Source organism: Poecilia mexicana, unplaced genomic scaffold (genome assembly GCF_051168715.1).
Source record: "Poecilia mexicana isolate PSO_F unplaced genomic scaffold, ASM5116871v1 scaffold_10, whole genome shotgun sequence".
Lineage (NCBI taxonomy): Eukaryota > Metazoa > Chordata > Actinopteri > Cyprinodontiformes > Poeciliidae > Poecilia > Poecilia mexicana.
In genome coordinates, this window is record NW_028263379.1 from 19,871,099 (window position 1) to 19,883,468 (window position 12,370).

The following is a 12,370-nucleotide window of genomic DNA, read 5'->3' on the forward strand; positions in this document are numbered from 1 at the left end:
ATTCTTACCTTTTCTGTGTTTGGTAAAGTCTGAGTTCTGGTAAAAGTATCACTTCCGTTTATACTGATCAGTTCCGCATCTACAGGTGGAAACGGGGCGGGGAAAACTACTACGTCACTCTTCAGTGTGTCTGAGCTGAAACACACGTCATACTGCTGAGTAGCTTTAGAGTAAGACCAGCTCCCGTCAGGGTGGGTGGTGATCATGGGGGCGCTGTACCTGCTGAAATCACTGTCTGTCCTGTGGCATCTGACAGCTATTAAACTGATGAGACTCAGCAGAAAGATCACAGACACTGACACGATGGCGATCAGTAGATACAAGTTCAAATCAGAGAAGTTGTCCTCCTTCATAGGCACATGTCTGAACTGAGTCTGGACATCAGCTGTGGTTTCAACCACCATCACATCAATAGAAACAGTGGCTGACAGAGAAAGTTCTCCGTTATCAGAAACCAGCACCACCAATGGATGAGTTTTCAGGTCATTGTCGCTCATTCTCCTCTTAGTCCTGATTTCTCCGGTGCTGGTTCCGATCCTGAACAGGTTGTTTCCTTTGGGCTCCGACAGGTGATAAGAAAGCAGCGCATTGTATCCAGAATCTGCGTCCACAGCCCTGATCTTTGCTACAAAGTATCCCGCTTCAGCAGAATAAGGGATGGTCTCACTGTTAACAGAGCCGTGCTCAGAGTAAGGAGCTAAAATAGTTGGATTATTATCATTTTCATCCAGAATACACACATTCACAGTAACATTGCTGCTGAGTGGAGGAACGCCAGAGTCTGTAGCCTTAACATTAAACTGAAATGTCTTCAGTTCCTCATAATTAAAAGACTGCAGATTGATTATTTCTCCTGTATCCGAGTTGATGTTTATAAACGAAGTCACGGGGAAACCTTTGGCATCTCCTTCTAGTGAATAAGTTACTCTGGCGTTTTCATTTATATCAGGATCGACTGCACTTATAGTAAAAATACTGGTTCCAACTGGGCTGTTTTCTTTCACGTAAATATTGATCATGGATTCCAGGAAATGAGGCGCGTTGTCATTGACATCAGAGATTTGTACATTGATAACGCTGGTGCTGGACAGAGACGGGACTCCGTCATCATTAGCTATGATTGTGATATTGTAAGAGGCATGCGATTCTCGATCAAGAAGTTTATCTACAACTAAAGAGTAATAACTCTTATAATTAGCATTTAGCTTAAAAGGAGTTGACCCAACAAGCTTACATAGGGTTTGACCGTTTTTACCGCCATCTTTATCCGTCACTGTAAGCAATGCGACAACACTTCCTATTTCAGCATCTTCTTTAACTGGGTTCATCAGTGATGTTACAACAATTTCTGGGGTGTTATCGTTTACATCGACTACTTCAATCAAAAGCTTGCCATTTGATCTCCGAGGTGACGCACCTTTGTCTGTAACCTGAACATGAATTTCAAATTTTGACTGTGCTTCATAATCTAATTTACTTTTGACGCTGATATGTCCCGTTTCTTCATTAATGAAAAAAATATCAGAAGGGTTAAAGTTTGCACGTTTGAAGAAGGAGTAAACTACCTTTCCGTTTTCCCCTTCATCTAAATCAGTGGCATTGAGCTGAATCACTGTAGATCCGATTGGAGCATTTTCGTAAACGCTGGTTTTATAAAGTGATTTGCTAAAAGACGGCGTGTTGTCGTTCACATCGAGAATATTAACGATGATTTGGAGTGTTCCAGATTTTGGAGGTCTGCCTCCATCTATAGCAGTGAGTGTCAGTTTAATAGTTGCTTGTTTCTCTCTGTCTAAAGCTTTCAGCAGCACTAATTCAGCAGATGCGCTGTGTTCTCCGCCGCTCTGTACGTCGAGGGAAAAGTACTCATTTACACTGAGCTTGTACGTCTTTACAGAATTGCTGCCTGAATCTGCATCGACTGCCAAAGGCAGCAAGAAGCGCTCGCCCGCTGGTGAAGATTCAGAAATATTGAGAGAAAATGATTTCTCCGCAAAAGTAGGAACGTTGTCATTCACGTCATTAATTAACACCTCGATGCGTTTATGCACTACAGGATCACTCAGTATGGCCTCGATATTTAAAGTGCATTTAACAGTGTTCAGACAAAGCTCTTCACGATCTATCCTCTCATTGACATAAAGCTCTCCTGTTTTAAAATTAGCTTCCAAGTATTTCTTACTGTGTCCCGACACAATATTTAGATTCCTGGTTTGCAGATCTCGGATGTTGACATTTAAATCCTTTGCGAGGTTCCCGACAACAGTTCCTTTGTCCACCTCTTCGGTGATAGAATAGAATATCTGAGCTGCAGACCATTCGGATGCAAACAACATGACCAGGAAAAATAAGATCCCATAATTCCTTCTTCTGTTCATCGCTGATTCTTGAGAAATAGACGATATAATAATCGTTTCTATTCTGACCCCTCGCGATCGGGAAACATGTTCAAAGCGAATGATTCCACTCCCCGGTGTTGAGCCATGGTTTCTGCTCATCAAACAAAGCACACATAGTCTGCTGTGACGCATAAAACGAAAGGAGGAGACTAAAAACTGAGACCTTTCAAAATCCCGTGGTCGTCAGCGACCCCTCGCGCTATAAATATAAACTGTGAGAAACGCATAAAAACTAATAGAAACCCCAATGGGCCAAATTTCGTGCAACATATGGGACTATGGCATTTTAACTTAGCACAAATCACTTAAGCTTATTGTTAGAAAATGGACATTGAATCATGAGAGACTAAGGTGATCCAAAAAGTGTTAAAATAGAACAAAGTGCAGTATATATAAAACTAATGAACTCATGAATTTAATGACATTCTTGAAACCAATTTATCATCATCAAAAGAGCTGAAAAACATCAACAAATATTTTAGATAAAAACCATCATTAAACTCATTTACAGCACAATTAAAACACCTTTAAAAGCTGCTTTGTTGACAAGGTAAAAACATTTATCTGTTTAATTTCAGCAATATAAGTTTTCATTCCATGTTTTAAAATAGTGGTAGAAAATATAATTACACGATTGACATACAGGAGTAATCGCAATAAAGTAAACGATTAAGCTAATTTAATTTTGCACAATGTAGTTACTGACAAATATTAACTCACCTTCTCTTTGTTTGGTAAAGTCTGCGTTCTGTTAAAAGTATCGCTCCCGTTAATACTGATCAGTTCAGCATCTACAGGTGGAAACGGGGCGGGGAAAACCACTACGTCACTCTTCATTGTGTCTGAGCTGAAACACACGTCATACTGCTGAGTAGCTTTAGAGTAAGACCAACTCCCGTCAGGGTGGGTGGTGATCATGGGGGCGCTGTACCTGCTGAAATCACTGTCTGTCCTGTGGCATCTGACAGCTATTAAACTGATGAGACTCAGCAGAAAGATCACAGACACTGACACGATGGTGATCAGTAGATACAAGTTCAAATCAGAGAAGTTGTCCTCCTTTATAGGCACATGTCTGAACTGAGTCTGGACATCAGCTGTGGTTTCAACCACCATCACATCAATAGAAACAGTGGCTGACAGAGAAGGTTCTCCATTATCGGAAACAAGCACCAACAATGGATGAGTGTTCAAGTCATTGTCACTCATTCTCCTCTTAGTCCTGATTTCTCCTGTGCTGGTTCCGATCCTGAACAGGTTGTTTCCTTTGGGCTCCGACAGGTGATAAGTAAGCAGCGCATTGTATCCAGAATCTGCGTCCACAGCCCTGATCTTTGCTACAAAGTATCCAGCTTCAGCAGAATAAGGGATGGTCTCACTGTTAACAGAGCCGTGCTCAGAATAAGGAGCTAAAATGGTTGGATTATTATCATTTTCATCCAGAATACATAAGTTTACGGTTGTATTGCTGCTGAGTGGAGGCACACCCGAATCAATGGCCTTGACTTTAAACTGAAATGTTTTCATTTCTTCATAATTAAAAGACTGCAGAGTAATAATTTCTCCAGTATCCGAGTTTATGTTTATAAACAAAGACACGGAGTTATGTTTATTATCAGCTTCTAGTGAATAAGTTACTCTGGCGTTTTCATTTATATCAACATCCACTGCACTTATTGTAAAAATACTGGCTCCAACTGGGCTGTTTTCTTTCACGTAAATATTGATCACAGAATCAAAGAAACTGGGCGCGTTGTCATTGACATCAGAGATTTGTACATTAATAACGCTGGTGCTGGACAGAGACGGGACTCCGTCATCATTAGCTACGATTGTCAGATTGTAAGAAGCATGTGATTCTCGATCAAGGGGTCCATCTACAACTAAAGAGTAATAACTCTTATAATTAGCATTTAGCTTAAAAGGAGTTGAACCAACAAGCTTACATTGAGTTTGACCATTTTTGCCGCCATCTTTATCCGTCACTGTAACCATAGCGACAACACTTCCTATTTCTGCATCTTCTTTAACTGGGTTCATCAGTGATGTTACAACAATTTCTGGGGTGTTATCGTTTACATCGACTACTTCAATCAAAAGCTTCCCATTGGATCTCCGAGGTGACGCACCTTTGTCTGTGACTTGAACATGGATTTCGTACGCTGACTGTGCTTCATGGTCTAATTTGCCTTTAAGGCTGACTTCTCCGGTTTCTTCATTTATCAAAAACATATCAGATGGATTAAAATGTGCACGTTTGACAAAAGAGTAAACTACTTTACCATTGTTTCCATCATCTAAATCAGTGGCATTGAGCTGAATAACTTTAGAACCCACAGGAAAATTTTCGTCAACACGAGCTTTATACAGTGTTTTGCTAAAATAGGGTGTGTTGTCGTTCACATCTAAAACATTAATAATAATTTGAACAGTTCCAGATTTTGGAGGTCTGCCTCCATCTATAGCAGTGAGTGTCAGTTTAATAGTTGCTTGTTTCTCTCGGTCTAAAGCTTTCAGCAGCACTAATTCAGCAGATGCGCTGTGTTCTCCGCCGCTCTGTACGTCGAGGGAAAAGTACTCATTTACACTGAGATTGTACGTCTTTACAGAATTGCTGCCTGAATCTGCATCGACTGCCAAAGGCAGCAAGAAGCGCTCGCCCGCTGGTGAAGATTCAGAAATATTGACAGAAAAATATTTCTCCACAAAAGTAGGCGCGTTGTCGTTCACGTCATTAATCACCACCTCGATGCGTTTATGAACTACAGGATCACTCAGTATGGCCTCGATATTTAAAGTGCATTTAACAGTGTTCAGACAAAGCTCCTCACGATCTATCCTCTCACTGACATAAAGCTCTCCTGTTTTAAAATTAGCTTCCAAGTATTTCTTACTGTGTCCCGACACAATATTTAGATTCCTGGTTTGCAGATCTCGCACTTTGACGTTTAAATCCTTTGCGAGGTTCCCGACAACAGTTCCTTTGTCCGCCTCCTCGTTGATAGAGTAGGATATCTGAGCTGCAGACCATTCGGAAGCAAACAACATGACCAGGACAAATAAGATCCCTTCATTCCTTCTTCTTTTCATCGCTGATTTAAGAGAGATGCACGATATCTTAATTGTTTCTATACTGACGCCACTCGTTCGCAAAATATGTTCAAAGCAAATGATTCCACTCCCCGGTGTTGAGCCATGGTTTCTGCTCATCAAACAAAGCACACATAGTCTGCTGTGACGCATAAAACGAAAGGAGGAGACTAAAAACTGCAAGCTCACAAAACACACGGTCGTCAGCGACCCCAAGCGATGTAGCCATATACTATGAAAAACGAACAGAAAATATTCAGCACACAAAATAATGACACTTTCATTATGCAAAATCACTTACATTATTTTCCACAAGCGGAAATTTTTTTTCTTCATGTCAGTCTACTGTGATTCAAGTACGATGAAGTAAAAAAATGTGGTATCAATCTGAACAACCCTTCATCCTTAAAGGAACGAATAAATAAAAAAAATAACAATATAATAGAAAAAGCCCAACAGCATTTGCAGCACCATGGAAAGCGCCTTAAATGGGTGCGTGTTTGACAAAGTACATTCCATATATCTGCTTCGTTGAACACTAAAAATATACATCCATACTTTCAAAATAACGGAAAAAAACACGCAAGTTTCATTAAATGTAGATATAGAGAGATTTAAGTCATAGTATACTATTTAAAATATTTATCTGCACGTTAGTTTTACACAAAGTACTTACTGACAAATATTTACTCACCTTTTCTGTGTTTGGTAAAGTTTGAGTTCTGGTAAAAGTATCTGTTCCGCTAATACTGATCAGTTCAGCATCTACTGGTGGAAACGGGGCGGGGAAAACCACTACGTCACTCTTCAGTGTGTCTGAGCTGAAACACACGTCATACTGCTGAGTAGCTTTAGAGTAAGACCAGCTCCCGTCAGGGTGGGTGGTGATCATGGGGGCGCTGTACCTGCTGAAATCACTGTCTGTCCTGTGGCATCTGACTGCTATTAAACTGATGAGACTCAGCAGAAAGATCACAGACACTGACACGATGGCGATCAGTAGATACAAGTTCAAATCAGAGAAGTTGTCCTCCTTTATAGGCACATGTCTGAACTGAGTCTGGACATCAGCTGTGGTTTCAACCACCATCACATCAAGAGAAACAGTGGCTGACAGAGAAGGTTCTCCGTTATCAGAAACCAGCACCACCAATGGATGAGTTTTCAGGTCATTGTCGCTCATTCTCCTCTTAGTCCTGATTTCTCCGGTGCTGGTTCCGATCCTGAACAGATTGTTTCCTTTGGGCTCCGACAGGTGATAAGAAAGCAGCGCATTGTATCCAGAATCTGCGTCCACAGCCCTGATCTTTGCTACAAAGTATCCAGCTTCAGCAGAATAAGGGATGGCCTCACTGTTAACAGAACCAAGTTCAGAATATGGTGCAAGAATTGTTGGATTATTATCATTTTCGTCCAAGATTAAAACATTTACAGTAACGTTGCTGCTGAGTGGAGGAACACCTGAGTCTATGGCCTGAACTTGAAACTTAAACGTTTTCAGTTCCTCGTAGTTGAAAGACTGCATACTTATGACGTCACCAGTGTTTGAGTTGATGCTTAGTACTGAAGAAACTGGAATACCCTTTTGAAAACCATTCGAAAGTCTGTAGGTAACTTTTGCATTGTCATCCGCATCCGTATCAATTGCGCTTATTGTGCAAAGCTTTGAACCGACTGGGCTGTTTTCTTTGACAAAAACGTGAATCACGGGTTCGGTAAAACGAGGCGCGTTATCATTAACATCAGCAACTTGTACAGTAATTACTTTAATGGTAGACAGAGATGGGCTTCCCTCATCTGAGGCTTTAACGGTGATTTCATATGTAGAGATGTTTTCTCTGTCGAGAGGTCCATCAACTGCTAATGAATAGTCGTTTTTGTAGTTGGACTTGAGCTTAAAAGGAAGAGATCCAGCGACGCCGCATCTAGTTATTCCGTTTTTCCCGCCATCTCTGTCACTCACTGTAATGAAAGCAACGACCGTTCCCTGCTCTGCATCCTCTCTTACTGGTGTCATCAAGGATGTGACAGATATTTCAGGAGAATTGTCATTAACATCAATAACCTCTATTAATAACTTGGCATGCGCACTGCGAGGAGGCACTCCCTGATCCTTTGCCTGAACTCTGATTTCATAAGCGCGTGTTTCTTCATAATCTAGACCTTCTTTTACTGTTACCTCCCCCGTTTCTGCGTTTAAATCAAACAGGCTTGCCGGATCAATACTCCCCGTTTTTATGAAGAAATAATGAATGTCGCTGTTCACACCTTCGTCCAAATCCGTCGCATTTAACTTGAGAACAAACGTTCCAGGACTAACGTTTTCTCTGATCTGCACCTTGTACAGAGATTTACTAAACACAGGACTGTTGTCATTCACATCTATGACGTTGACTGTCAGCTGCAATGTCCCTGATCTAGGTGGCGAACCGCCATCTACAGCAGTAAAAACAAGTTTTATCACCGATTCCTTTTCTCTGTCCAAAGCTTTCTGCAGTACTAACTCGGCCAAAACGCCATGCTCTCCACCGCTCTGTACGTCAAGCGAGAAATGTTCATTCTGACTCAGCTTGTAGCTTTTTACTGCGTTGCTTCCTATATCCGGATCCACCGCTACAGGGAGAGGATATCTCTCTCCTGGTGATAATGACTCCGAGATATTTAGCGTATGTGTTTGTTCAATAAACAATGGCGAGTTGTCATTTACATCAAGAACGTTTATCTCGACACGGTGCACATTCATCGGATTGCTTAAAGCCGCTTGTATTTTCATGGAGCATTTTACCGCATGTGGACAAAGCTCCTCTCGGTCTATTCTCTCAGCGACAAAGAGGTTTCCGGTCTTTAAATTCACGCCAAAATATGTCTTGCTGAAACCAGAAACAACACGTAGATCCCTGGAGTTCAGATCGTGCGCGTTCAGGTTCAGATCCTTGGCAATATTTCCCACAACAGTCCCTTTGTTCACCTCCTCGGAAACGGAGTACGATAGCTGTGATAAGGTCCGCTCACAAAGAGAAAGCAGCGCAGCCGAATAAATCCAAAGATGTCCGTGTTGTGTTGCCCAAAACATCCTTAATGTGGAAACAAAGCAGAACCGATTATACAAATTATCTTAAAAAAAATATATGGAGATCCTATTCGCAGGACAGAGTATGTTCTTTTCCACGCCGTACGACAGAATGATAGGAAGCTACAAAGGCTGATGACGGGTTATTCTTTTCAAGATGAGCGAAGGAGGGATGGCAGACGTATAAACTGATTCATACTAATGGTCTCGAGTGACATCATGTGGTAGAAGATGTATAACAATTATCAGAAATGATAGGCGTTGTAACTGAGATACATATTACGTACACGTGGTTTGCATTAATAAAACAAAGAAAAATATTAAATAAATTAAAATCTTCATGCAGAAGTATACAAATGTTAATAATGAATGCAAATATGAAAAACAATTTTAAGAGTATAATGATCATTTCAAAGCAAATATTATAACAATATCTAGAAAAGTCCAAATACATTTTATGAAGTTCAAATCTTGTTCATGTTGTACAGTAGTGTGATAATCCATCTAATTTAATATCCTTGCATAAATTGAAGAAACAAAGATAATTGGAGCGGAGTAAGGAGGTGTTCAAATGGTGTATTTGTGACTTCAGGACCATGGATAGCGTCGACATGATTTAGCTTTTTTTATTTTTTCTTTGCTCCTTCTTAATTTTTAACTGAACAGTGTCATTATGTAAAGAAAACACACATTGAGAGGACGTCCATTTCATGGTCATTGTTACTTATATCCAGTGTTTAGTTATGAGTCAATAGGACTATATTGCAAAATGTTATAACAGCAAGTCAGAGCAGTAACTAATTGAGTACATTTTTTGTACCTTTTTATAGTGTTTATATCTCTGAGTAATAATTTTTTGTAGTTTTAGATCAAGTGAGTACCTAAGGTTAACTAGAGTATGTGAATTTCAAACTGCATGCACTACAGTATTGCTGTGGTGTCTCAGGGAAGATGTATAATAATCCTTGAACAACGCACACAAAAGCTTAAACATGTTCTTATTTGCTTGTAGAAATAAAGTTAAACCAGGCAGCTTCACTTCAGCATTGACAAGAGTTGTTTTTAAAGGCTCGTAAACAAGAGAAGATAAACATGACATCTTACTGCTGTATGATTGCCAACATTCATAAAGGCTTGCTCTCCTTTTTGATCCTAGCAAATTAACAAGCACTTCTTAAAATTACGATATTTCAGTTGTGAACCATAACATAAACCCCCAAGACCCATTGATGACATACCTTATCTTTGTTTGGTAAAGTCTGAGTTCTGGTAAAAGTATCACTCCCGTTAATACTGATCAGTTCGGCATCCACAGGAGGAAACGGGGCGGGGAAAACCACTACGTCACTCTTCAGTGTGTCTGAGCTGAAACACACGTCATACTGCTGAGTAGCTTTAGAGTAAGACCAGCTCCCGTCAGGGTGGGTGGTGATCATGGGGGCGCTGTACCTGCTGAAATCACTGTCTGTCCTGTGGCATCTGACAGCTATTAAACTGATGAGACTCAGCAGAAAGATCACAGACACTGACACGATGGCGATCAGCAGATACAAGTTCAAATCAGAGAAGTTGTCCTCCTTTATAGGCACATGTCTGGACTGAGTCTGGATGTCAGCTGTGGTTTCAACCACCATCACATCAATAGAAACAGTGGCTGACAGAGAAGGTTCTCCGTTATCAGAAACCAGCACCAACAAGTGGTGGGTTTTCAAGTCATTGTCGCTCATTCTCCTCTTAGTCCTGATTTCTCCGGTGCTGGTTCCGATCCTGAACAGGTTGTTTCCTTTGGGCTCCGACAGGTGATAAGAAAGCAGCGCATTGTATCCAGAATCTGGGTCCACAGCCCTGATCTTTGCTACAAAGTATCCCGCTTCAGCAGAATAAGGGATGGTCTCACTGTTAACAGAGCCGTGCTCAGAATAAGGAGCTAAAATAGTTGGATTATTATCATTCTCATCCAGGACTAAAACATTAACAGTCACATTGCCACTTAGTGCAGGAACACCAGAATCTGTAGCCTGAACTTTAAATTGAAATGTTTTCAACTCTTCGTAGTTAAAAGACTTCAGATTAATTATATCTCCAGTGTCTGAGTTAATGTTTAAAACAGATGATATTGGAATATTTTCAAAGGAACTATCTAACAGTTTGTAACTAATTTTTGCATTTTCATCCAGGTCTGGATCGAAGGCACGTACAGTGTAAATTTTTGAATTCAATGGTCGGTTTTCTTTAACATAAATGTATATGACCGGTTCTACAAAATGAGGTTTGTTGTCATTTACATCTGCCACCTGCACAGTGATCACACTGATGCAGGACAGAGGAGGGTTCCCCTCATCTGTAGCTGTGATTGTGACGTTATGAGCAGAAATGTTTTCTCTGTCCAGTTGTCCATCAACAACTAAAGAGTAATCATTATTGTAGTTAGACTTCAGTTTAAAGAGACCAGATCCAATAATGTTACATTTAGTTACACCATTATTCCCTCCATCTTTATCACTCACTGTAACTAAAGCTACAATGGTCCCTAATTGTGCGTCTTCTCTCACTGGCGTCATTAAAGATGTGACTGATATTTCTGGCGCGTTGTCATTCACATCAATCACATTTATTAATAATTTCGCATATGCACTTCGAGGTGAAGCTCCCTGATCTTTTGCTTGGACTCGAATTTCATAAGCGCGCGTTTCTTCATAATCTAGATTGCCTTTCAAAGTTATTTCTCCGGTTTCTGAATGTAAGTCAAAAATATTTGTCGGGTCAGTATTTCCTCTTTTAATAAAGGAGTACAAAATCTTACTGTTTATGCCTTCGTCCATGTCTGTCGCATTTAATTTTATTACAGGTGTCCCGAGGGGGGCGTTTTCCTTCACGCTTACTTTGTAAAGTGATTGACTGAAACTTGGTATATTGTCATTTGCATCTATAATAAAAACATGTATGTTTATTGACCCTGATTTGGGAGGCTTACCTCCATCGACGGCTGTTAACAGAAGTGTTATGACCGAACGCGTCTCCCTGTCTAAAGCTTTCTGCAATACCAATTCAGCCGACACGCCATGTTCTCCGCCGCTCTGAACGTCTAGAGAGAAATGTTCATTCTGACTCAGCTTATAGCTTTTCACGGCGTTGCTCCCCATGTCTGCATCCACAGCCACGGGGAGGGGATACCGCTCTCCCGTTAGTGATGATTCAGAAATATTTAGGCAATGTTTGCTCTCAACAAATGAGGGAGAATTATCATTTATGTCTACTATGTTAAGCTCTATGCGATGTGCACTCATCGGATGACTTAAAACCGCTTGTATCTTTAGCGAGCATTTGATCAGATTCGGACAAAGTTCCTCTCTGTCTATTCTCTCGTTGACAAAGAGGTTTCCGGTTCGCAAATCAACGTCAACATATTTCTTACTGTAACTCGAAACAACATGCAATCCCCTGTCCTCCAGGTTCTGAAGATTCAGGTTTAAATCCTTAGCGATGTTCCCCACAACCGTGCCTTTGTTCGTCTCCTCCGATATGGAATAGGACAATTGCGAGAAAGAGCACCCGCACAGACAAAGAAACACTGCGAATGTAATCCAAATGTATTCCTTTCCTCGTCGTAGATGCATCATGGGATCATAAAAGACAAATCAAGCGAAGTAATCATCTATTCGGAGTAAACATGTTGTAGTTCAGAGGAACGGTGCTGACGGCAATCTATTCCGCTTCTCCAAGCGATTGTTGCAGACTAAGAAGCCCTGTACGCGGCGTGCTGATGGCCAAAATATTTTTTTTCTGTCTTGAAAGAAGGAGGAGTTTTCAA

General features: G+C 40.7%; 1 protein-coding gene and 3 pseudogenes across 1 annotated transcript in view; all 4 read right to left on the minus strand.

Moving 5' to 3' along the window:
* Positions 1 to 2,452, minus strand: part of LOC106930596 (protocadherin alpha-C2-like) — a 36,434-nt gene extending 33,982 nt beyond the window's left edge. Inside the window, exon 1 of the mRNA XM_088009581.1 lies at positions 9 to 2,452. Coding sequence (XP_087865707.1) covers positions 9 to 2,378 — 2,370 coding nt within the window. The 5' untranslated portion in view covers positions 2,379 to 2,452. The remainder of the gene's footprint in view (positions 1 to 8) is intronic.
* Positions 2,453 to 3,036: 584 nt separating this feature from the next.
* Positions 3,037 to 5,489, minus strand: LOC148157075 (protocadherin alpha-3 pseudogene; annotated as a pseudogene).
* A 70-nt stretch (positions 5,490 to 5,559) lies between these two features.
* On the minus strand, positions 5,560 to 8,785 carry LOC106930598 (protocadherin alpha-3 pseudogene; annotated as a pseudogene).
* Positions 8,786 to 9,002: 217 nt separating this feature from the next.
* On the minus strand, positions 9,003 to 12,365 carry LOC106930599 (protocadherin alpha-2 pseudogene; annotated as a pseudogene).
* Positions 12,366 to 12,370: the final 5 nt, after the last annotated feature.